A 25,646-nucleotide genomic window follows, 5' to 3' on the forward strand; every position below is an offset into this window, starting at 1 on the left:
AATTCCGTCCCTCCAAATTTACCCACAAGCGAAGTACCTCACGATAAGTTGTTAACATAGAAGAAAATTTTCAAAATTGCGCCGGAAAAATTGAATAGAATTCTTAAGCAACACGCTATCAATCCTCGTTAAATTGGCAAAATGGGAAAAACAAGAGAGAGAGGAAAAAAACCTTACACATTTCATAATTCTAAGTTGTATGATTTCACTTTGACTTTACAATATTGCACGAATTTAAAAGCGGGTCATTTTCCTAATAAAGAGCAAGAGCAAAAAATGGCACTTTCGGTCTTTCATCACCCCCCAGCACACGTTCGCCCGCGCGAACGAAAGCGAGGCGCAGAAGAGGAAATCTCCAAAGGAAGGATGGGAGACGATCCATCCGTCCGATCGGTCACATCGCACGGCACCGCACGCGTCGTCGCCGTTCATGGCTCCGATTAGGGTTACGTCACCGCCGACCGCCAAGACGCTGCCTTCTGATGGCGACATCCCCCGAAGAGCCGCCGCAAAATCCGCCGATGTAACCAGGATTTTTTTTATTTTTGATTTTTTTTCGGGGGTTTTCATTGGCGATGGGAGAAGAAGTTTTAAATTGTGCGGCAAAGGAAGGTATAAAAAGGTAGAGAAATGCGCCAGTTGATTGATTGTGAAATGTAATAGGAGGGGACGGATTTTGTTTAGTTAGACAGCTTGATCTGCCCGTTTTGCTCTTTCTTAGGATAATATCATTTTCTATGTCTGATATCCCAACTTTCTTTGATTCCTTCTATGTAATTTTTTGCTGAATTTCATAGGTACGTGACTTGATTGTACATCTTTTGATACACATGAACTTAATTACATTTACTCTCTTTCTATAGGAGAATATATAGTGAGCATCCATTTTTAATCATGACAAGTCTTTCCTCGGGAACCCCTTGTAAGTAACCAAATCACAATGTCCTGTGCAGTCCAGCAGTTTGTGTCCATATGAAGATTTTGTGATCTTTACCTCGATATTAGGAACTTCAAATTTGATTGGTGAAGGTTCAGCACATTTTATTAGTATGGGGAAGTGGACTTAACATACTTTTTCTTGGATATTAGAGTGAGACTGATCATATTTACTTCAAACAAATGAGAACAAAAGAGAGGTATATTTTTGTCATGGCTGTAGCCTTTGTTAATAAGTATGACGTTAAGCTAGTCGTATAACATTCAAAAGCTATTAAAAGTTGAGGTTTTTTTTTTTTTTTCTTCTTCATGACTTTGTTGCTGTTTCGATTGCTTTACTTTGGATGCTTTCTTAGATTCCGTTTGGTAACATTTTTATTTTTCTCAATTATTGTTCTTTTGTTCTCTGAAATAAAAAAAGAATAGAAATTCATTTGGTAATGTCGATTAATTTTTTTATTCCTCAGGATAAAAAAGTGACTGGATAATAGATTTGAAACAGAAATAAAAAGTAGAAAAAAGTAACTTTTTGTCTTCGATAATAATTTCTAAAAATAATTTTTTTTTATTTTTATTTTTTTCTCTTTTCTTCTTCTTTGTTGGTTGCTATCCTTGCTGCTGCCTACCACTAGTCAACTGCCACTTGCCACAGCTGGTCAACCACTACGCCTGTCGATTGCCGCCGATAATCATCGACACCGCCACCCACCACCCATCACCTTGGGCTACGGCAACAACGGCGATAGCAATGGCGGCGGCGGTTGGTGGTCATTAGTTGTGGATGGCGGCGGTCGGCGGTGATGATAAGGAAGAATAAAAAAAATTAAAGAAAATTCATCATTACAAAAAAATTGTGAATTGTACCAAGCATATTTCTGTTACTTTTATATTTCGAGAATATAAATTTTGTATAGCTACCAAACATGTTCTTTTGCTAAGAAATTATTCCAAAGAATAGAAATAGAAAATACTATTTTTGAAAAGAAATTATTTTTCAAAATAAAAGTGTTACCAAACGGACCCATGGTGTCCAACTTTGTTGATCACTTTTCAAATTCAGTAGGGTCTTTTTTTCACTAGAAAAATACAATGATTAACTTATGAGGCTTTCTACTAGTTGCTTGGTTTTGCATTGAACTTCTCCATTTCATAATTTCCAATACATCTTCTGATGACATTGCTAAAGTTTATGACTGAACTATTACTTAGGTTTAGGACTTTTTTAGGGTACTTTTCTTGGAGGACCCTAAACAAGTATTTTTCGAGTTTATGAGAAATTCTTGAAATGCCACAAGTGGGATCCTAGTGTACATAATGCAGAGTTAGAGGCTTTTTAGTTAAATGATTTTGAACCCAAACATGGCATGCGATGATGCATATATGTTTAGTTGGACCTGTTTTGTCAGAATTGCTCCAATAACAAAATATCTTTCATCGAAAATCATTATTTAGTTTTATTAAAGGGGCAAGTGTTTTGCGCTAATTTCGGATGTATAATATCTCGTGCAATAAGAAATCAAATTTCTTTGATCCAAACAACATTGTACAATCTCATATCAAGTTAGAATTTAATCAACGACGAGACCAAAAAGATACAAAGTCAGTCTTGAATTATGCAGGAATTCAATGGGTGGCACAAATTAAGGATATTGAGATACAATGTTAGAATTCAATCAACGATGAGGTATCTAGTTAAAGATACATGTGAAAATCTAATCAATGACGTGAATACAAAAGTTATAACTAAGGAAATTTAAAATACAGTGCAAGAAAAGTAAATTTAAAATATTGTGCAAGAAAAGTAAAGATAATTAAAAGACAGCATTTTGTTGATTTATGGGGTGTCTTATTAGATAGTTGGTGGTATTTATGGTGAATGTGTAGTGACCTTGTGGTCTATTAGTTAACTGATCAAATAATGTCGATTCTATTCTTTTGTTTCTAGGAACAAAAAATAACTAAAATTCATTTGGTAATTTTTTTGTTCGCGGAAACAAATTTGTTGGTAGAAATAGATTTGGATTAGAATTAAGAAGTAGAAAAGAAAATTGCTTCTTTGTTCGCAAGAACAATTCCATAATCAAATCCATTTTCCTTTTTTTCCACTTTTCTTTCCTTCTTTTCCTTTTCTTTTCTTTTTCCCTTGCTTTCTCTTTGGCTTGGCCACTAGCCAAACAAGGGTTGGCAACCTCATTAGAGCGTCACTAGCGTTGACGAGATTGAGCCTTCTTGGCAACTAGGCGAGGTCAGCCTCATGCCTCCTTGGCGGATGGCCTTGCCCCTTGCTGTGGGCTAGCAACGCTCCAACGGGGTAACCAACCCTTGTAGGGTGATCGGCGTAAGAGGAAGAAGGAGAAGAATAAAAGGAAAAAAATACAAAATAAATTATTACAAAATTAGACCTTACTAAACACATTTTTATCTTGAGAATAATTTTTTTTTTTATAATTACCAAACGTTTTCAAATACTTAGAAACTCTTCCATAGAACGGAATATAGAAATCATTTTTAAGCAAAAAGTATTTTTGAGAATAAAATGGTTGTCGACTAAGCTCTTATCGATTACATTCGACGGGTGCCTTTTCCCAAGTAACTTCCATTGTTTTCATCCATGTTCCTTTATTTTGGCAAACTTCACTTGCAAAACATAACTATCGTCATTGTGTCTTGATGATTCTATAGTTATCGACTACGCGTTCCATGATTGCGTTTTTGAATGGTTACTACTCTCTCAACAATTGTGTGTATTCAATGTCAACAGTTTTGGAGATTTCACTTGTATTTAAAACACTTTCAATGAGAACTTGTTGCTAGTGCTTACTAACCGTTTGTCATTGTATTTCAACAATTGGACAAGTAATATAAAAGAACATTACCGTGGAACGTCGAGTGTAATGTTGAGAGCTCGGTAGTTATAAGATGACACCCATTTGTTATGCATGTGATTATCACTTATCTTCGCATGTGTTTCAATGATCAAATCAACTTTGGGTGTCAACAGACTCGCATCGGAACATGTATTCAAGAGCTAAAACAAGTAGAATCACTCGATAAACACAAGCTAAATTTTCCACCCCTTGGCATGCCTATCTTTACAGTAAATCTTGATTTGGTGTATTTCTTATTTTTTTGGTTTCTCCTCTTTTCCCTGGCTGTGTGTACTGCGCACCCTCTCCGTACCATCTCCACAGAGCTCTGTGCAACTTTAAAAGGAAATTTGCAGGCGTGGGTCAGTCCAATAATGGCGGTGATATAATTTCAAAGCTTGCGCTGCGGACAATGGACACGACGGAGACAAGGCTGAGCGCGCCCGTGCAAAGGAGCATTTTACGAATCCGTCTGGGCGTTGTCTAGCCATCTCGCTCGGCCGGTGGGCTTTTCTGATGAACGCTCGCGGGCTTCATGTCCAAGGCCATCCTCGCTCGTAAACTCGACCGTTCACCTTCGGACCACAAGATTCACGGAATTGCAGTCGGCGTTGGACGTTGCTACACCACATGGAAAAACCGCTTATAAAATCGCAACGGGAGAATTACCAAAAAGTCCTAAACTAAGCTATTGCGATTGTGCGATTTAGTCATAAACTTTTTTTTTTAGCCAACTTAGTCCTAAACCTTTTACAATTGTGTTAATTCAGTCCATCCGGCCAAAATTGGCCGGCCGGTGTGATGTGGGCCTTGGCCGGCGGGCATTTGGCGAACGATTTTTAATAATTTTTTTAATTTTTTTCGATTTTTAATTTTTTTTTAATTTTTTTTTTAATTTTTTTTTTTTTCTTCCTATCTTCTTCTTCCTCGGCCGTGGCGGCCTTGCCGGTCCCGGGCGAGGCTCGCCTTTGCCCGAGTGGGCGGCGGGCGAGCCTCGCCAGCCAGCGGCGAGTCGACCCTCTCCCGACCAAGGCGAGGCCGCCGTCGCGGATCTGGCGAGGCTCGACCTCGCCATGGGGGCAAGACCGAGCCTTGCCTTGGGCGGGCGACGGCGGCCTCGCCATCGCGGGCGAGCTCTCCTTCGCGGAGTGGGGGCGGGGCGAGCCTCGCCGGTGGCGGCGGTGCCGTGCGGGAGGAAGAAGAAGATAGGAAGAAAAAAAAAAGAAGAAAAAAAAATTTTAAAAAATTAAAAAATCAAAAATTATTAAAAAATCGTTCGCCAGCCGGTGTCCCACGTCACCCGACCGGGCCCAATTTTGGCCGGATGAACTGAATTAACACAATTGTAAAAAGTTAGGACTAAGTTAACCAAAAAAAGTTTAGGACTAAATTGGCACAATGTAATAGGTTTAGGACTTTTTTATAATTCCCCCAAATCGCAACATGATTTGACTGTGCAACCATCGAAGGGACGAGCCAGATTTGCAAAAGTCTTTCTGCGCACGTCGCTTCCGTTTTTCTCCTTTTCGAGGTTGAAGGGAGCTTTTCACGGCTTAGGATCGCAGACAGCGACCATCGAATGATGCCGATGGAGACTTTACTATTAAATCGGAAGCCGTTGTCACTGACTGTAGCATCCTCCTGCAACAAAACAAACCGCTCTCCGTCGGTCCAATCTCATCTCCGCATAAGGAAATAATTTAAAACATCTTTTATTTGTCAATAATATCTTGTTTTTTTTTTTATGACTCGGGAACTGCCGAACAGCCGGCAACCGGTGATGTAAACCCGTGACAACACTAGCGTGGGGATCCACCTCCCACGGTGTCACACTTAAGTCGTGCAAATACAAGGGGGAACGCCCGAACCAACACGTCCATAATATCTTATTATAAGGAAATAATTTAGGACATTTTTTATTTGCCAATAATTTTTTTTTTTTATGACTCGAGAACCGCTGAACAACCGGTGGCCGATGATGTAAACCCGTGACAACGCTAGCGTGGGGACCCACCTCCCACAGTGTCACACTTAAGTCATACAAATACGACTTCAGTGACTCAAACCTCACCCCAATCGGAAGAGGGGGAATTATTCTGATCGTTTAGAGGGCGATCGCGGAGTCACTGAATGAAGTCCTCCGTTTCTTTCGGAGGTGCGACTGCAGCAAGGCAGAGATGACTAAGTATTATAAGGAAATAGGTGCCAATAATATCTTATTATAAGGAAATAATTTAGAACATCTTTTATTTGTCAATAATATCTTTTTTTTTTTACTAACCAAAGAAAAGTTACAAGTAAGAGAGGAGATTACTCCCACGAATTATTTGTATTTTATGCCCTTATTGAATATAATAATAATAATAATAATAATAATAATAATAATAAGTTGTGTTGTGTATGATTCCCAATCCAATTAAGGAATTGGATTGGGAATCATACAAATTACCTAGAGAAGCACTCAGAACCGGTTAATTTGGTCCGGTTTCCGAATTAGACCATGACCAATGCACGCCCCTATATTAAAGAATACACAACACATCATCAATTGCATAAGAAAGGATTGGGGCTAATAAGCGAGTGAAGCAGGAATGCATCTCCATCACCCGCCCCGGCATGACAACAAGCGAGTTTTCAATAATTGATTGACGGAATCTAAAGTTGATCCGAGCATGGTTATCATCGTACTACGTGACCATACAATACACGCGCGAGGTGCTTCCTAAAAATGGTGGGGAAAGAACGGAGGCATGGGCGGGGACAGGAAGAAGGCGTTGCAGGATAAACGCTCCAAGTCAGAGACGTCCAAAAGCGGATCTCTTCGGGACTCCATATTCAACGGGGGTCGACGGTGCGGGTGGCCCGCAAGGACGTGCCGACAAAACATTAATCAGCGGACTTATCTTGGAAGATGCGAAACGAGAGCTTGCCCAGGACGGCATCTCTTTCCTATAAACGGTCGGACAGGCGATGTCCGAATCGACGAGATAGACCTCCCGCTAGTCGCTGCTGCTTTCTTGAAAGCTGAGGTGGTGGTTCTTCTTGGCGAGTTCTTAGCTGAAACAGCCTTCATCCCTAACATCCTCATCCAGGTCTGTTCTCTAATGATCTTTTTGCTTTTGCGCAGACATTTCAACATCTTAGCACGAGTTGGGTTTCGATTTGTTTGCTCTGTCAGTATTTGGACACTAGTGCATGTATGTTTATCCCATTAGAGATCACACGTTATATGTTTTGGACCACCAATTACATACAGAGATATGATTGTGTTTCATGCACTAAACACGTTCTCATCATTATATGTACAGAAGCTTAACTTTCTTTCTACTAGCTAGCTTCTTCGATGATCCGGGCGGCAATTACCTAGTGACTTTTGAGAGAAATCGCCACATTCAGCTACTATTTGAATCTTTCCGTTTGATAAACCGGGTATTAACCAGACTATTTCATAACGAATTGCTACATAGATGAGTGGGCACTGGATAGATAGAGAGATAGATAGGTCCGAGTACAACTTATAAGCCTCACCCCCTTCTCCTTCCTCGGTCGTCAAGTGTCGGCTTGCTCTTTGGACAAAAGTTTCGCGTGCTTTCCAAGGAACATCTAAGGATTCAAGTACTAGCTGGGTAAGTGATTTCCAACGTGTAAGGAGCGCTAATGTATTTAAGCATCGAAATATGCATTTAAACCCGTGCAACTAGGGTCGGCTAATATTTCAGAAAATGGGTACGACGGGCGCTACGGCTTTTGTCTCGGAATGCACCTTGGATGCTAACTTGATGGTCCACCGTTGGACATGGAGAGCCCACGAATGAGAGAAGTGATTCACGCAATCAAAATGAGAATGCGTCTCGGAAACAGACGACCGTATCAGGGGTCCCTTATCAGTAGCTTTCGGGACAAAATGAGTGCAACAGGTCACATAGGAGCCGCGACATCGGTAGCCTTCACACACCATCACCGATCAGTTTCGGATTGTCACGCCACAAGTTCATGTTTTATTTTTATTAGCAAAACAATTCATGGGCATTATCATAAGAATCTGACATCTGCTATAGAATGTTTGATTTGAGACATAATTATTAAGTAATGTATGAGCCAATTATTTACAACTCCACTGATATACTGAAAGTAAAGAAATTTCTCTAGATGAGGTAACAAATGCTCAAGCCACAAATCAGAGATTCGCTCGCGACGTGACTTGAGTTTATGACTTTTGTAAAAGACGGTATTACCCCATTACCATTAGGCTATCATATTCGGCAATTCGGTAATTCTGAAATCGCGTGTTGGTTACCAAACTGAAAGTTTGATATTCTTTTGGAAAGATTTTATATACCAACATGAGTTTCTCGCCCTCCATGTCTAAGCCCAAGGCCGTCTCTATCGTCGCCGCGCTGGATCTAGTCTGGATCAAGGTTGAACAACTCGAAACGGACCGTGTTGCGTCCTCGTTAGGGATGGGCATGAACATTGCGGGTCCCGGCCTCGTTTGGAAATAAAAAAAGAAAGTTCCCCACAAAGAACGTGGAGCACGTGGCGGGACTTTTATTACAAAATAGTTATAGAATAATAAAGATATCTAATGCATATGCGTTCGTTTCACGGAAAATGGAAAATCTCAGAAAAATATTTCGGAAGTGCAGGGAAAATGGTATATATTTTCCGGTGTTCGGTGGAAACTTAAATTTTGAGTGGAAAGCATTTTCCACCGTTAATTAACTAATTTCTTTATTTTTATTTTTATTTTTTATTTTTATTTTCCTTCTACTTCTCCTTCCTCCTTCCTCCTCCTCCTTCCTCCTTCCTCCACCGCCACACGCTGGACGATGGCGAGCCGACCAAGATCCGGTCACCGAGATCCGACCGAGCCAAGATCGGTCGCCGAGATCCGGCGGTGGAGGCGGGGCTCGGGGCAAGGCGAGCTCGCCCCAAGCGGCGAGGCTCACCCGTCCACCGGAAGCCTCGCACCGCACGACGAGCGGCTGCACGGCGGGCTCCCGCATGAGCCTCCGGGCGCGCCGCAGTGCTCCCTCTTGAGCCGAATCCTCCCGGCGGCTTCGAGCCGCAGGGAAGCGGAGCGTGGCCTTGAGCCGCAGGGGAAGCGGAGCACCGCGGTGGCGGCGGCGGCGGCGCCCCGAACGGAGCAGGCGGGCAGGAGCGGCCGGGTAGGGCGGAGGCTGATCCTGGAGAAGGAAGCCATCGCAGCAGGGAGAGCAAGAAAGAGAGAGAGAGAACGAGAACAAAGGAAAAAGGAGCTGGAGCGCGAGAGCTGCGGAAAATGACTTCCTCTTTTCAAAAAAGGAAGTCATTTTAGATTAAAGAGGAATTTTCCGTTGACCGGAAAATATTTTCTTGACCGTGTATTTTCCGCCATCCAAACACCAGAAAATCAGGAAAATATTTTCCTGGAAGTTATTTTCCGCGAAACGAACGGAGCATAAGTTAAGAACAAAGAGAGTGATGAAATTTCCTATGTATAGACATTACATAAGAACTACATAGGATAACAGAATATTACAATATCAATTACAATGTATCAAGATCGATTAACGAAGATAACGTGCAATCCCGCGTATATAGAGAATCGAGGATTAGGCGGGGCGAGTGGCTGCCTGACTCACGGACCATATCTTATCCACGACGACAAAACAGGGGTGGTAGTGGTACTGAACCGGGGCTTATCTCATGGCCACCAAACGCAGCCTCAGCCTCAGCCGCAGCCTCGTTTCTTGCGACGACCCGATCTCCAGAACCGAGCAGAGCATCCGACGGCGAGTATGTGCACGCAGAGTCCCATCGCGTCTGCACCGGGCGAATGGGCAATCTTTGACGGCTGAAGTGGTGAAAGCTACTTCTTGATGGAGATCTCTTGTTTCTTTCCCGTTTTCTTGCCAATTTCTACCTCCTTGCTCTGTTTTTTCTCTGCTCTCGACGAGACACGTCTCCGAGCCAACCTTTTTTGTTCTCATGCAGGAAATAAGGAGAATGCCCAACATGTGGCTTTCAACGCACTAAGCCAATCGCCCCACTTGGTCATCTCTCTGTCTCTCTGACTCTCCGTCTCTTCATAAATCCCGGCCTCGAGAACCTCGAGAAAACAGAGGAAAACGAGAGCGGGTCGAAGCGGGAGAAAAGGGGAACGAGAGAAAATGGAGGGCGCAGGAAACGCGAACCACGAAGTAGAGGCGCCTTCGCGCATCACCATCAAGGGCATCCTCGGCTTGCTGATGGAGAACGTCGAAACGGGCAACGGCAAGAGGGTGGTTTCGCTGGGCATGGGCGACCCTTCTGCTTACACGTGCTTCCGCACCACGCGGGTGGCCGAGGACGCCGTGGTGGACGCTCTTCAGTCGCAGAAGTTCAATGGCTATTCGCCCACCGTTGGTCTTCCCCAGACAAGAAGGTGATCTGTCACGAATTGTCGTTTTCAATAGCTAAATTTTCAATCGCTGAGATTACTTTCATGTCCGGGGTAATAGTTTCGAGTGGGCATGCGATTATCAGTTCAATACATTGGTCAGGGTTGCAGATTGCAATCAGCAAGAAGCCGAGTTTCTGTTCACTCGTTCCTGCCACTGCAATCTAATTTTGTGGAAAACTTGTGTTTTTGCAGCTAATTTTAGTTCCGCAGTTCTCATAAGTTGTGGGTCGGCGCACGCATGATGTACGGTTTGCATGTCCTCTTGGGGATGTTGTTTAGTCGAGTCTTTTAAGTCCCAGTCGGAATTTGTCTGAAACTCAAATGGGTTTGAACAATCCCAGCTTCATTCGATCAGCTGAAATTTCTTCAGTCTTCTGGGCATGGAAGAAACTGACTTCTCGATTGGCATATGTCTTTGAAAGATTCGTATAAGAAGCTGAGACATTGACTCATTAATGCATGTTTCACTTTGGCAGAGCAATCGCCGAGTACTTGTCTTGTGATCTCCCATACAAGTTATCGTCCGATGACGTGTTCGTTACATCCGGTTGCACGCAAGCAATAGATGTTGCATTGGCAATGCTTGCTAGACCAGGAGCGAACGTACTGCTTCCAAGGCCTGGTTTCCCGATTTATGAACTTTGTGCTGCTTTTAGACACATTGAAGTTCGGCATTATGATCTCCTCCCCAACAAAAGTTGGGAGGTTGATCTCGATGCTATACAAACTTTAGCAGATCGGAACACAGTGGCAATGGTAATTATCAACCCGGGAAATCCTTGTGGGAACGTGTACACTGATCAACATCTGAGGGAGGTCAGTGTCAATTGCTTACAATTTAGCTTTAACTGCCATTGCATTGCTTTAAAATGATTTCGACTGAATTGACCTTTTTTGCATTGAAATTAGATAGCAGAAACTGCAGAGAAGCTGAAAATCCTTGTGATTGCTGATGAAGTTTATGGGCACCTTGCTTTTGGGGACACCCCATTCGTGCCGATGGGACGATATGGGAGGATCGTCCCTGTTCTCACTCTCGGTTCTCTGTCCAAAAGATGGATTGTACCTGGGTGGAGACTCGGCTGGTTCGTGACAAGTGATCCCAGTGGCATGTTCAGGAAACCCAAGGTATCATGCGCCTGTGTGTGGCGGGTGCACCCCCTTGCCTTCCTAGCTTTCGGATTTACAATTTCTAAGAGCTCTTGCATAAAGTTGATTATCCATTTCTTTGCAATTATTGACTTCTCCTTTACCGCCTTCTCTTCACTTAGGTTGTTGAGCGCATCAAGAAGTATTTTGACATATTGGGAGGCCCATCAACTTTCATCCAGGTTTGATTCCAAACAGATATATCCACAATTTTGATTATTGACCGGCGAGCATACTAATTTACATATGATGGCTCAAATTGATATCATGATGCAACTCCTACCCCAGAGTGAAAGCTGTTTTGTGCCAGCTAAACAGTTGAATATGCAGAGAAATAGATGTTTTTTTTCGTAGTTAATGTATTTCACCGGGTAAGGTTAGGCAAAAGAACAACAGAGATGCATACTAAAGCATACTGAGGGAGATATGCAATGCCTCCTACTCATTCCCAAGTGAAGCATAATCTAATCTGTTACTATTCCAAATACATAATTGTGGTCATGCCTTGCATAAAAAGGATCTGTCTTTTTACTGTGAATATACAATTTTCATGGAAAACTTCAACATAAACCTCTAAATGAGGCTAGGCCTTTCTGCTTTCTTGGGCCAATTGTGAATTCCGCCGACCTTATGAAAAATCTGACGACTTATGTTCCCTATCTTTTCCATTGCTTATTATTCCAGGCAGCGGTTCCTCAAATCATCGAGAGAACCGATGAGGCTTTCTTCAAGAAAAACATCGACATGCTGAGACTGACTGCGGATATTTGTTGCAGTCGGATCAGTGAGATTCCCTGCCTTACTTGTCCAGATAAACCTAAGGGATCTATGGCTATGATGGTGAGGCCAAATTCTTAGATGCTCTAACGCGGCTAACACCTGATGCTGCTAAATGTGCATGACTTGAAAAAATTATTTTCCTCTGGGCAGGTAAAGCTGAATCTTTCGCTATTGGAAGACATCAGCGATGATATCGACTTCTGCTTCAAGCTGGCCAAGGAGGAATCGGTTATCATCCTTCCAGGTATGATAACTAATGACAGAGAACCTTTGCATATCTGTCGTAATATTGCGGAATTCATCTTTAGTTTGAAAGAGCATCATGATCCTTGGTTCCTTAACATACTTATTTGCAATTGAAGGATGAAAACTGTTCTTTTCCTAGATAGCTTTGAAACCCTGCATATCTTTTGAAGCTCATACTCGAGATTGCACACAGATCAGTAGAGAAAATCTGCCTTTTGAAGTGAATTGACATTTTAGCTTTATGGTTTTTGACCTCTGCAAGACATTCATCTGACATAACCCAGGTGCTGAACTGTATCATTGACGGCATGGAAATTCTCTGTTTCGCAGGACTTGCCGTGGGCTTGAAAGATTGGGTCCGCATCACTTTCGCGGCCGATCCACCATCTCTCGAAGAAGGCCTTGGAAGGATCAAGTCGTTCTGCCAGAGATATGCCAAGCAAGTATAGAAACAGCAAAGGACGAGACAATAAGCAGATTAGAAGATCTGAATACACTAAGCCTGTAGGGTTAGGGAAATAAAAGGGTTTCTCGATCTCCCTCATATCCATAGCCGAAATATATGCAATCAACCAGTTCAAATGTGTATGAGACTTTGTGAATCTCACATGTTCATATTAAAATTTATTCACGTCGGTCTTATTGGGCATTAAGTTATCCCTCTGGTTGTTCGGCTAGGCATCGTTGTCCATTCGGGTCCTGGCGCGTGATCCAGAACAAGAAATTGCTCAACCCCCGACAGGGTTGAAAGCGATCGTATCGAGCGGTGCACTTAATCAACTTAAGAAGCACGCTTTCTTGATCTGTCTAGATGGTGTTTTTCTACTGCAAGGGGGCTATATGGTTACAGGTAAAAGAATCCTAGCACTTCGACCGAAAACTGAAAAGGACTAGCACACCTAGCAAGCTATAAAGGTTAAGCAAACTCCCCATAAAAGTAAGAATAATAGCTCAAATGATTTTTGAACTTTGGTCTATTATGCATTATCGCCTTTGAACTTTCAATTTGTTAATGTGATTTGTAAACTTTGATCTAACATTCACTATCATCTCTAAATTTTCAATTTATTCAGTATAATTCTTGAACTATTGATAAATGTACGATATAATCATTGAAAATTATTTAACGATCATATTGAATATTTATCAATAATTCATTAATCGCATTAAATAAATTAAAGTTCACAAAAACATTGAATAATAAATCAAAGTTTAGGGACCATACGACCAAATTAAAAATTAAGATTCGGAATTGCATATTAAACTATTAATGATTAATTATGTCATTTTTTCGTAAAAAATAGAGCAGGAAGGGAATCCGCTGTCCTTTGTGCTTGTATTCTTTTGTGGGGATGCTGATCCAAGTGGAGAGTTTCGTTTCAAGCGAACGTGTGTTGGGCCACTAGGCGACGGCAGCGAAAGACAACGCAAATCACCCACCAGTTCATGCCGTCGGAAATTCGTCCTCTTTCGTGTCCTTTTCTTCTCCTCCCCAATGCAGACAAATGGGTTTTCCCTTCACTGCCAACGCTTTTCATCGCTTCACTGCTTTTTTCACTCTCCTTAAGGCAACTGCTGTTCGTGCATACGTCTCCGAAACCTACGTAGAACTTTTCGTGGAATGACTTTTGATCTCGAAACGCTAGTGTCAGTGCGATCATCATGATCTCGATGGACGCTCTCTCCCTTGCGTGATGCCCCCGCCAAACACTGGCTAAAAGCAGAGCATATAAAACAAGATAAAGCCACCTAATCCCGTCCTTCGCGTGCGTTTCATTCGAGCGTTTTCAGTATTCTCTCCAATAGCGCGGAGACAAAAAGAAGTGACGCGGCTGACTGACTTTTGGATTGTACCCATTTGAAAAATGCACAGCAAGGTGCGTATAATTGGGGTCTGATCACTCCTCGTTCTCTCCATCGCTTTGCCTCCTCTGGTGTTTCCCTTTCCTGTCCATCCCCGTCTTTCGCTCTCTCTCTCAGTCCCGTTGACGCCATGGCTTCTTGCGACGCTTCCGCTGACAAGAAACCTGGTAACTGAGTCTATGGTCTTTAGCCGTTTGTTTTGTCCTTCTGATGTCTGTTGTTCGTGAAGTTTCGAACTTTAATGTTCTTTTTTGTTGGGGTTTAGATGCTTCGGAGATTGGAAATGCGGGTGATTCCAAAGTTCATGTGTTCTCGTCATCATCCGAGGTAAAACCCATCATGGTGTTTCCCTTGATCCTGGTTTTTGGCGCTTTTCAGTTATGTGCATGTGTATTAGTGTCTTTCGTTACGGTGCTTATGAATGGATCAAAATCACAATTGGATAGGCAATTGTAATTGATTTCCCTGCTTTATAACGACTTGCCAAATGATGGGATTGTTTCGAGGATGATCAGTTTTTGGCCCAGACAATACTAGGCAGGACATGTTCTTCCAGGCAATAATAGCTGAATGAATCCGTATTGCCCTAAAGTGTTCAATTTGTGGATGAGATGTTAATAGCAGGATGATCTCATGTTCAAAGAATCTGATGATAAGGTGATGAATTTTATTTTCCCCAGCTATGCACTAGGATGCGAAGTTTAAGCTACTGAAATTTTGCACAGATCTCTATTGAATGCTGTTGACCTTCTTGCGAACTGACTTCTGCCCTAGGGAAAGATTTGCACTCTGAAGAAAATTTGTTTGCCTTTCAAATGGTCTCTCATCACTATTTAGTTCTTTCAGTTAGATGATACTGCACCATGAATCCAGTGATGTAGGAGGCATCTCTCACAATGATTGCCTGTTCAAAATAAACTTCTTGTTTGCTTGAATTGTAGTAGTGTCGATGAACTGCCTCTGACCTTGTTTATGCTATATCATGTGTCAATTTTATCGGTATTTCTATCAGCTGCTCGATAAGCTGCATGAGAAGTGGAGTTCAGTTAAAAAGCAGCCGTACCCTGCAATGTATTCAAGCGTTTTTGGTGGAATAATACTCGATCCAGCTATGATGGTCATACCAATTGATGATCACATGGTTCATAGAGGTCATGGCGTCTTTGATACAGCAATCATTTTGGATGGGTAAGCAAGGGCTATGGTTTGGGGCAGAAATGATATTGATACAAATGCTTTGATCCCGAGAGACGAACTTTCCAATTTCACAGAGAAAGTCTAGTTATATGGATATTGTCTTTATTGGCTGCAGATGCCTCTATGAACTGGATGTCCATTTGGATCGCTTCCTTAGATCAGCATCAAATGCAAAAATCTCCTCTCCTTTTTCTCAGTCCACCCTCCGAAGCATTCTCATACAATTGACTGTGGCGTCACAATGCAAGAAAGGAACTCTGAGATACTGGTTAAGTGCTGGCCCTGGGGATTTTCTGCTCTCACCTGCTGGTTGCCCGACCTCTGCTTTCTATGCTGTGGTCATCGACGAAGACTTCTCTCAATGCAAAGAGGGAGTGAAAGTCATAACTTCCACGATCCCCATGAAATCACCTCTATTCGCGACCATGAAGAATGTGAATTACCTACCGAACGTGCTTTCCAAATTGGAAGCTGAAGAGCAGGGAGCATTCGCTTCTGTTTGGGTTGATGATGAAGGTTATGTTGCAGAAGGACCGAACGTAAACGTGGCTTTTGTAACGCACAAGAAAGAGCTGATCTTGCCCGTATTTGATAAGATCCTCAGCGGCTGCACCGCCAAAAGGCTTCTTCAGCTGGCTCCGAAACTGGTTGAGCAGGGGCTGCTCAAGAGTGTGAAAACTGCCAATATCATTGTGGAGGAAGCCAAAGGCGCAGCCGAGATGATGTATGTGGGAAGCACCCTTCCCCTGTTGCCAATTATCATGTGGGATGACCAACCGATTGGAGATGGTAAATTCTGTTTTCCTGATTACTTGGCCAATCTTCAACTTTTCTTTTGGCAAATACTGTTAAGATAAAACATGAAGCCCTTTGGTTGAATGTCTATCCATGCAATCATAAAAATTGTACTGGCTGGACTTCAAAGGTTTGTGCACTGTGGACCTGCCTCCATCAATCACCAGTGGTTTCGAGAACTTCAGACAATCCATCCTACGAAATGAGATAGCTTCATGGATGAATGAGACCCTTTCTCGAATCCTGTTTTGGTTGACAGATTGTACTTTTTTGTGTTCATTGCAGGGAAGGTGGGAGAACTAACAATGGCACTTTCGGATCTGGTTTGGGAAGATATGGCGGCCGGTCCGGAAACACAGAGGTTACGCGTTCCATATGCATAGAGAAACCTCCATTTTATCTGATCTCGGAGGCGAAGTCGAGATTGTTAAATCCTTTGATTAGCCTTCTTGCTGCAATTTAAGGAGAGCTTTCTGTATTATGTTCTCCTTGTTCTTGTGTTGAATGGGAAATAAAAGATTGGATAGCTCTGCCTCTAAAAGTCCGCTTAGAGAGTAAAAAGAAGAGAGGTTTTTTCAGTTGAAGCTAAAATTACTAAATAATTTTTCGCCCTAAAACTTAATTGGTCAAAAACAGCCCTTGCTAGAATTTCATTAATAGTAAGATTAATGAAAGAGGAAAAATATACCTTTAATCTAGATTAAACAGTCTACGATTTTATCAACGTTTTTCTAAACTGTTTTTTATGTTCATATCGGAGCATTAAGAATATTGATAAAGTAAACTTATTTACAATGTCTCTCTAACGTTCAATTTGTAATGGCTCTTTTATTCGATTCTTTTTTAAGCAAATGAAAAAATTAACATAACTTTCCCATGGTCATTTCTACGCCACTCTAGATGACCACTTGCAAGGCTATGGAGACAGTTGAAAAGCGCAGTCTGGATTCCACATCGAATTTCTTAAAGATTAGATGAGATGACACTTTTCTTTTTTATTTATGAAATCTCAATTATCATCTCATTCTAATAGAAAATCCACAAAACTAGCTAAGTGGCAAATGAATACGTTGACCCACAGAACTAGCCCATAATTATAGAAATTACTAGTGAAGTGGGAAATGCATCACCAAATCTTATTTCCTTGCCCTTAATTTGATCTCTCCAAATTACCTACAAGCAAAGTTTTCAAAATTGCACCGAAAAATGAGAGAAAAAAAAAACTTTATACATTTCAATAATTGTAAATTGTATGATTTCACTTTGACTTTACAATATTGCACGAGAAAAGAATGGAGTAATCGTATTTAATCCTAATTCCTAAGAAGAGGATTTTTAAAAGCAGGTCATTTTCCTAATAAAGAGCAAAAGCGAAAAACAGCATTTTCGTCGCCCCCGAGGCTCGCGCTTTCTGAATCAGACCCCAGCACACGCTCGCTCCCTCGCACGCACAAAAGCGAGGCGCAGAGGAGAAATCTCCATCCATCCGATCGGTCGCGTCGCGTCGCATCGCATCGCACCGCACAGCACGCAGCATCGCCGCTCGGGCCTCCGATTAGGGTTACCGCCGACCGCCGAGACGCTCCCTTCCGATGGCGACGACGCCCCCCGAAGAGCCGCCGCCGCCGCCGCCGCCGCAGCCGCAGCCGCAGCCGCAGCAGAACCCACCGGCCGGCGCGGCGAAGCCCGGCCTGAGGAAGCCCGTGTTCACCAAGGTCGACCAGCTCAAGCCCGGCACCAACGGCCACACCCTGACCGTCAAGGTGATCGAGTCTAACCCCGTTTCCTCGCAGCTCCGCCACGCGCGGATCGCCGAGTGCGTCGTCGGGGACGAGACCGGCACCATCGTCTTCACCGCCCGGAACGATCAAGGTTCGGTTTTTCCTCCTCCTTTTTTTTTTTTTGGGCCTGCATTTGCGTCTTTTTTTATATGCTTGCGTATTTTCGATTTTCGCTCTCTCGTGTGGTGGGATTTTCTAATTCCTCGGCGTGAAATGGAGAAAGATGGGAAATTGTGGATATTAAATTTGAGGCTGTTGCTCTGGTTTTACTGGGATATTGAATTTGAGGTTCAGCTGCTGGAATATAGTGTATTCTAAAGTCTTTGGAGCAGACGTCATGTTTCAAGCAATGAAGAGTTGGCATTGTTGTTGATCATTTCTAAGGTTGAGATATCTTTCATTTGTTGATTTGTTTAACCTGTAACCAAAAAAAAATTCATGGTTACATGTTAAACAAATCAACAAATGGAAGGTGTCTCAACGTCAGGACAATGATCAACAATAATGCCAATTCTTCATTGCTTAAGTCTGCTCCAAACACTTTAGAAGACACTATATTCCAGCAGCTCGGACCTGGCAAGTCCGCTTCGCCTTGAACTGGGGACCTCCGGGCAAAATAGGGGTTTAAATAGGAGGTAAACCCCCACGGGGCTCTTCGGCCACGACCCCCACGGGGGTTCGGAACCCACCTGGATCCCTGCGACGCCCTTATCCTAGTAGACTAGGCTGGGTACAGGGAAATGAAGGGGTCTTCCCCCCAAAAAAGGGGAAGACGTGGCCGGCCGGCCATGAATTTTTTTTTGGGGGTTTTCATTGGCCATGGCGAAGAAGTTTTCAAATTGTGTGGCAAAGGAGGGTAGAGAAAGGTAGAGAAATGTGCCCAGTTGTTTGATTGTGAAATGCAGTAGGAGGGGACAGATTTTGTTCGGTTAGACTGCTTGATCTTCCCATTTTGCGAGCCCTGGGATGTCATTGTGCCATTTACATAACCGAAAGAGTTCCTATAATTTCTGTGCTACTACCTGTGATCAACAAAGAAACTCTCCACACACTATGAGATACTTATGTATGTTTGATCCCTCTAGCTTGTCCATATTGATGGACCTAAGTGAAGCAATTATTTTGACTAAAAGATGTCTGAAAATTAAGGTCTGCAAAACCATGTGGCATGTCCTCCCTAAGTTGAGTGAAGTTGAAAAATCAAAACAAGAAAGCCAGAACCATTCATTCACATTTGATGTGAACAATTGAAATGCTCGATTTGCTCCAATTTGATTGATTTGATACTGTTGTTTTGCCTTCTCAGATTGTGTGAGGCCTAAATGGGCTTACTTTTTAATGGCACAGATAGGCGCTGACCATGGAGTATAGAGTTTGCGCAATAATTTTTGCTTGCACATAAAATAATTCATTTATTACTATTGAGCAAAATGGAGTATGTTGAAGGACTTATTCAATAGTTATACTTTCCGGGTCACTAGAAAAATGATCTAGGATTGGTCTAATGTCATTTTCCATTAGTCTCCAAATTTTGAAAGAAACAGAAACCTAGTACAAGGGGTATAATATCATTTTCTGTTTCTGATATCCCAACTTTCTTTGATTCCTTCTGTGTAATTTTTTGCTGAATTTCATAGGCACTTGACTTAATAGAGTTTGTCGTAGTGCTTTCATGGGACATGATTATACATCTTTTGATACACATGAACTTAAGTACATGTACTCTTTTTATATAGGAGAATATATAGTGAGCATCCATTTTTAATCATGACAAGTCTTTCCTCGGGAATCCCTTGCAAGTACCCAAATCACAATGTTCTGTGCAGTCCAGCAGTTTGTGTCCACATGAAGACTCTGTGATCTTTACCTCGTATTAAAAAACTTCAAATTTGATTGGTGAAGGTTCAGTACATTTTATTAGTTTGGCAAAGTGGACTTACCAAACTTTTTCTTGGATATTAGAGTGAGACTGATCATATTTACTTAAAACAAATGAGAAAAGAGAGGTATGTTTTTCTCATGGCTATAGCCTTTGTATATAAGTGTTACATTAAGCTGGTCATATAACATTTCAAAAGCTATTAAAAGTTGTGTTTTTCTTTTTTTCCTTCATGACTTTGTTGCAGTTTCGGTTGCCTTACTCAGATGCTTTCTTAATGTCCAATTTTGTTGATCACTTTTTGGATTCAGCAGGGCTTTATTTTCACTAGAAAAGTACAATGATTTACTTCTCAGGCTCTCTGTTGGTTGCTTGGTTTTGCAGTGAATTTCTCTGTTTCACAATTTTCGATCCATCTGATGATATTGCTAAAGTTTATAAATATGAGCAGGGAATGTGATAATACATCCATCTTATATAATATAACTGATCCTACCCCCTCTATAGTGAGTTCCTTATACCTTTATTAAATGTGCAGTTGATTTGTTGAAGACTGGTGCTACTGTGATTTTGCGCAATGCAAAGATCGATATGTTCAAGGGTTCAATGAGGCTAGCAGTTGATAAATGGGGCCGTGTCGAAGTCACAGAACCTGCAGATTTCACAGTAAAGGAGGACAACAATCTCTCCATGATTGAATATGAGCTGGTAAATGTTGCGGACGAGTAGTTGATATCTGATTGCAGCATCGTCATACTTAAGAATTTCTTAGGTTGTTATAGTCAGTTTCGTATTATAGTTTCCCGATATATGCCGATATGCTGTACTATTTTTCTACTTTTATGTCCGAGATTCTACTTTGACAATGACGGAGTGGGAAGGTTTCTAATTTCCAGGGTCTAGATTTGGATTTTACTAGTGAATCCTTCCTTCTATACCTTCTATACATGACTCTGCATTATGATCGATGCCGTATAACGCTAACCTGAACTTTCATGCTCAATATCAACGTGGTGAATACATTTCTGCGATGAATCCAATAATGCAATCACAAATTCTTGATGTAGTGAGCCAAACATGTAGGTTTGTTATGGATTTGGTTATATAACTAGGATTAATCAAACATGCACACCTGTTCTTTTCCCATGATGGATACACTATTATAAATCTGGGGCGTCGGTCAGTAAGTGCATTAACAGATTCCTTATCATTTCCCATGGAACTTGTCCTAATATTTTAATCTGAATCTGAAAGTTTCAAATAGACCCAAAAATCTGGTTACATGCATGTGTCGGGCCGATCGTTTGGGATCGAGAGTATGTCACGATTTAGGCTCTCTTGGATCGCTTGGGATCATTGGAGTGCCTAAGCCAAGCCAAGCTTTACTTGAGATCGATTTCTAGAGTGAACTCTGAACGAGAGAATGAGAGAATAGAATTTGGATTGTGAAATGGTTGGATAGATACAATGAGGGGAGGGAATCCCTTCTTATACTTGAGACTCTTGGATTACAAGCATTGATCATCTTTCGATCCGTCTTTTGATCCGGCGGACGGGATCGTAACTTCTAATCTACCACCTATTGGTATTTATGTTGAGAGAGTTCTAGATCTTTAACGCAATTACTATCTCGCTCATCTTTGGGAATGTTCTAGAAGCTCTTGTGGAAACCCTAGGTGACCTTATGAAAATCTTGGGTGATCTGGAGAGGCCTTTTCTCGATCATACAGAGTCCCTTGATTGGGGAACCTCATGACCATGACAAATGAATTGACAAATGAATTTAGAAGTGGCAATCCTTGTAAAGGGTCCAAATGTTGACATCAACAATAATACGTTTATTGGTCAAATAAGTTGGCTCTATAATCTTTAAATTCATGTATATACCATACGAAGACACCGTACGAATACACTGGATGAAGCTGTCTTATTTAATACCTAAATTCTGTGATTCGTGCACCTGTAAGCTATGCCTCATAGCTTGTATCATGCACTCGTAAGGTATACCTCATAGCTTGTATCAGTGACTTTTTCAGAGATCAGGATGAAGAAATTCATTAATGGAATAGAGTTTCATCAGCATTCCTGAATAAAATACATGGACAATTGAAAATGTGGGGGTGATCAATATTGTCTGTTGACACTTCATTAGACATTGACCTAGAGTAGAGAATCAATTAAGCTTTAATATGGCGTTTGGACAACTATTGTAGTTTAGAATTGTAAAAATGAGTAAATTTTAAAAGGTTTTATGTGAATATGTTTTATTCATAAATGCAAGTTCATCATAAACCTCAAAATGAGTTTGTTTTTTGGACGGAGGGAGATTAAAGTGAAAGTTTGTGATAAAAAGTAACGGTTTGGAGTAAAATTGAGATTGGACTTAAAGTTTGAGGTCGTCATTTGATAAATTAAAACCTAATTTTAAGGTGTGGGACTTTTAAACTTCTGTTTCGTCGGTGTCATTATTACTCCTCACATTCTAGATGGAACACAAAAGCACCATAGTCACGAAAGGGCTCCAAAACTTGGTGAGGAATAGGATGATAGAGGACAGGTTCCTCCTTGTTGCTGAGCCCCTAGAGGGACCTCTTTTATTATATGTTTTAGCTGATGGGTCGACACCTGGGGTCGAGGGATGTGATTTTTGCCAAATTTAGAAAAGGAAGTACATGTACAATGTACATTCCCAAGCTTCATCCCCCCTAAGATTTCCACATCAAGAAACGGAATGATGAGCGTGGGCCAAACTTTGTTTAGATCATCAACTCCTGCTGCTTTCCAGTCAGTATTGATGCACAGCCTTCCCGATCCAACCATGCGATCTGTCACCACAGTTCACGTGCACAAGAGCTTCTTTGCTTCAATCTCTCCGATTTGATTGCCCCTGCTCCTTGGCTCATCGCTGCCCCGAACGCAACCTCTCAAATTGCTTTTCTGGTCTCTACATGCCTCTTTTTCTCCTGAAGTTGTCAGAATTATTCGTAATAAGATATTGACGACAATTGAAAAGGTATTATCAATAAAATTTCCATTTATCCTCAATCTAGGCATAGATAACAATCCATTCTATAATTCTTTTCATAGCCTGTCATGGTCTCTGACCCAAAAGCCAAAGAAACCCATTTGGAGAGCATCCTCACGAATCTCTCATCTTCAACAGATATTGAAGAGTTGGTCAAATTATTACCCAATGAGAAGCCGGCCAATCGGGTTCGAGAGGTTTATAATTTCTATTCTCCCGAGACATGCGCATGCAACACACCCGAATGACTTGTATGGAATATATGCCGCTGTCATATCGTGATCAAAGATCTCAGGATTCTTTACTAAGAACGCACCTTATGATTGCACGCGTCTATATGAAGTTGCCGAACGAGGATATGCACCGGCCAATATTGAAGCTTATCCTGATGAGACGCTCCGAACATATAATAACCCCCACAACCTTAGCCAAAATGAGACCGAGCTTCCGTATAAGTTCATGCGCATGTGGAATTTAACTCACATAATTAAAAACATAATGCAACATTAAAAAAAAAAAAAAAGGACAGGATAATGCGGTTGCCCTTTCCAAGGGTAGGACCAAGCCCACGTGAACAACAAGTGATCCAGCCGGAACATGAAGTCAGCCCCCGCCAAAGGTCTTCTCTCTCTCTTACATTCTCATTTTCGTATCATGTTGGCTAAACTTGCATCTGCAATCCAGATCCTTATATAAGACATGAAAAAGTGCAGAACCCATATCCAACTCTAGTCACCCCGAGCCTCTTCATGTGTCGTTTTGGGTCCTAAAAGATGGAGTTTTTCCATGCTCAACATCCTCACCCGAAGCCAAAACAGAAGCAGCAACAGCCCTCCTTGTCGCCGTCCAAACAGGTCAGGACAAAGAGGCTCGCTCCCGACCAAGTGAGGCTCCTGGATCGGAGCTTCGCCTCCCACAAGAAGCTTGACCCGGACCGCAAGCTCCAGCTCGCGGCCGAGCTAGGCATCCCGCCTCGGCAGGTCGCCATCTGGTACCAGAACCGGCGCGCCCGATGGCGGACACAGACCCTCGAGCTCGACTGTGGCGCCCTCAAGCTCGAGCTCGAGGACGTGCTGGCTGAGAGGCGGAAGCTCGAGCAGGAGGTCGCGTCGCTCCGCCAGGAGCTCGAGAGGGCTTGGGAGATGCTCGACACCGCTTGTGGCAAAGGCCAGAACCACAGAGAGGGCAGCAACGGCGCCGCTCCCGAGGTTCCGATGAGCCGTCTGTGCAATGAGGGCGAGGTGAATTGGTGCCAATGGGACGATGGCAATAAGGTCTTGCCAATGGAGGATGGCGACGACGACGATCTCTATGCCTGTTGGATGTTGACTAATGGCGGGTCGCGCCTGGATTGAGGGGAGAGAGATGGATTGTCCAAGTTGATCATAACGTAATTAATGTCGGACCATATTCACCAATGTTCTCTTGATGAAATTATCTTCTATCGGAAAGAAAGGTTGTTTTCATGTATGACTTTGCCAAATCTTCTCGTGACAGGTTTTTCGCATACTTGGAAATTTAGTCATTGGAAATATAGTCATTGTCATTTTCAATTTCACGAAGGACTCTTTCAATTAATACATAATAGGTTATAAATATAGACATCACCGATATTTAATTTTACTTAATTTTACATGTGGTGATATCAATGACTTATGACTCACCCATAAAACGCGCTATTGATGGAGATTCCTTCAAAAATATTAGCCCTTCTTAGTTTTTTTTTTTTTTTCTTTCAAAGGTCAAGAGCAGCATATAAATATATAAATATATATGTGTGTATATAAATGTAGATGGTGACTTGATTTTGTGGATGGGCATTGATGTAATTTCAGTGAGGCTAGTTGGGCCTTTGAGGGGGCCATAGTTGAATGACTTAGGTTGGGCAAGGCCTAAACAAAAAGACAGATATCAACTTGCAAAGATGAAGAAGGTAGGAGAACAATTTATTACCTGCAAGATTTTCTGTCCCCATCGGCTTGATGAGAAGCAAGTTGCAGTCTTCTTGTTCCTATTGGAATCGTTCCAATTCAAGATCGACTGCTACCTCATCAAATGGTTCATACCCGAGGACAAGAAAACCATATGCATGTGTCACGGGCCTAGAGATGGACGACCCAAGAGGTTCTCCAGAGTCGATCCCAACTCGCCCGTGGACCTCCTACTCTCGCTCGGATTCCCACCGAGCCTTCTTCCCGAACATTGCAAGGGCGGACACAACCGTCATTAAGTCACCTTCTAGTTTTCTGCACCTTTTATTTATGTCGGTAGATGGTAGACGACATTATGTCGGTAGTTGAGGCGGTGCGATCTCGCCCGCTGGATGAAAAGTAGATCAACGAATGTAATCCGAGGCCCTCAACTATAAAAGGGGTGTCCTCCTCATTTTGTAATCATCCAATCCATTTCAGTATTAACAAAGTTCCATTCCCTTGAGCTCCTCTCTCTAGCTTTCTCTCTCAACGATCCGGGTAAGCGAGCGGGTAAGTGTTTGATCGAGCGAGCGGGTAGTGTTCGATCGAGCAAGGCTTGGCTTGGGTGATCCAAAGTTGCCCGAGTCGCCGCGCGGTCACGATCCCAATCGATCGGCCCGTGACACATGCACATACGAAGACTGGGCTATGCTGAAGTTTGTGAAAATGATTTGATAAGTGATGTGATATTCTATAAGCATCTAAACAAAGGAGTCAAATCAATCATCAAA

The 25,646-nt window shown here is 42.2% G+C and overlaps 4 protein-coding genes across 6 annotated transcripts; all 4 read left to right on the forward strand.

Moving 5' to 3' along the window:
- Positions 1-6,812: 6,812 nt before the first annotated feature.
- Positions 6,813-13,059, forward strand: LOC104448486 (probable aminotransferase TAT2). Of its 3 annotated transcripts, none has more exons than XM_018876712.2 (8): positions 6,813-6,895; positions 9,780-10,209; positions 10,704-11,043; positions 11,137-11,355; positions 11,499-11,558; positions 12,061-12,216; positions 12,307-12,400; positions 12,733-13,059. In XM_018876712.2, the coding sequence occupies exons 2-8, from the start codon at positions 9,956-9,958 to the stop codon at positions 12,849-12,851; spliced, it is 1,242 nt and encodes a 413-aa protein (XP_018732257.2). In that variant the 5' UTR covers positions 6,813-6,895; positions 9,780-9,955; the 3' UTR covers positions 12,852-13,059. The 3 variants fall into 3 exon arrangements, with proteins under 3 accessions (XP_018732257.2, XP_010060625.2, XP_010060624.2); XM_010062323.3 differs by lacking the exon at positions 6,813-6,895 and adding an exon at positions 9,496-9,647; XM_010062322.3 differs by lacking the exon at positions 6,813-6,895 and having other exon boundaries at positions 9,496-10,209.
- A 1,119-nt stretch (positions 13,060-14,178) lies between these two features.
- Positions 14,179-16,798, forward strand: LOC104448487 (D-amino-acid transaminase, chloroplastic). Its single transcript, XM_010062324.3, has 5 exons — positions 14,179-14,432; positions 14,531-14,592; positions 15,278-15,453; positions 15,578-16,251; positions 16,543-16,798. Exons 1-5 carry the CDS (start codon positions 14,396-14,398, stop codon positions 16,638-16,640), a joined length of 1,047 nt encoding a protein of 348 aa, XP_010060626.2. The 5' UTR covers positions 14,179-14,395; the 3' UTR covers positions 16,641-16,798.
- Positions 16,799-17,628: 830 nt separating this feature from the next.
- Positions 17,629-20,852, forward strand: LOC104448488 (uncharacterized protein At4g28440). The gene is made up of 2 exons (XM_010062325.3): positions 17,629-18,129; positions 20,456-20,852. The coding sequence occupies exons 1-2, from the start codon at positions 17,850-17,852 to the stop codon at positions 20,644-20,646; spliced, it is 471 nt and encodes a 156-aa protein (XP_010060627.2). The 5' UTR covers positions 17,629-17,849; the 3' UTR covers positions 20,647-20,852.
- A 2,700-nt stretch (positions 20,853-23,552) lies between these two features.
- On the forward strand, positions 23,553-24,500 carry LOC104448489 (homeobox-leucine zipper protein ATHB-52-like). The gene has a single exon (XM_010062326.3). It carries the CDS (start codon positions 23,716-23,718, stop codon positions 24,295-24,297), a length of 582 nt encoding a protein of 193 aa, XP_010060628.2. The 5' UTR covers positions 23,553-23,715; the 3' UTR covers positions 24,298-24,500.
- Positions 24,501-25,646: the final 1,146 nt, after the last annotated feature.

The sequence above is a fragment of the Eucalyptus grandis genome, chromosome 6 (assembly GCF_016545825.1).
Source record: "Eucalyptus grandis isolate ANBG69807.140 chromosome 6, ASM1654582v1, whole genome shotgun sequence".
Taxonomy (NCBI): Eukaryota; Viridiplantae; Streptophyta; class Magnoliopsida; order Myrtales; family Myrtaceae; genus Eucalyptus; species Eucalyptus grandis.

Bases quoted from the DNA above. Each gene is read 5' to 3' on its own strand.
- LOC104448486 (XM_018876712.2), top strand. From the start codon at position 9,956: ATGGAGGGCGCAGGAAACGCGAACCACGAAGTAGAGGCGCCTTCGCGC. The intron at 12,217-12,306 runs GTGAGGCCAAAT...TCCTCTGGGCAG, and splicing joins AGGGATCTATGGCTATGATG to GTAAAGCTGAATCTTTCGCT. The intron at 12,401-12,732 runs GTATGATAACTA...TCTGTTTCGCAG, and splicing joins ATCGGTTATCATCCTTCCAG to GACTTGCCGTGGGCTTGAAA.
- LOC104448487 (XM_010062324.3), top strand. From the start codon at position 14,396: ATGGCTTCTTGCGACGCTTCCGCTGACAAGAAACCTG. The intron at 15,454-15,577 runs GTAAGCAAGGGC...TATTGGCTGCAG, and splicing joins ACAGCAATCATTTTGGATGG to ATGCCTCTATGAACTGGATG. The intron at 16,252-16,542 runs GTAAATTCTGTT...TGTTCATTGCAG, and splicing joins TGACCAACCGATTGGAGATG to GGAAGGTGGGAGAACTAACA.
- LOC104448488 (XM_010062325.3), top strand. From the start codon at position 17,850: ATGGCGACGACGCCCCCCGAAGAGCCGCCGCCGCCGCCGCCGCCGCAG. The intron at 18,130-20,455 runs GTTCGGTTTTTC...TTAAATGTGCAG, and splicing joins CACCGCCCGGAACGATCAAG to TTGATTTGTTGAAGACTGGT.
- LOC104448489 (XM_010062326.3), top strand. From the start codon at position 23,716: ATGGAGTTTTTCCATGCTCAACATCCTCACCCGAAGCCAAAACAGAAG.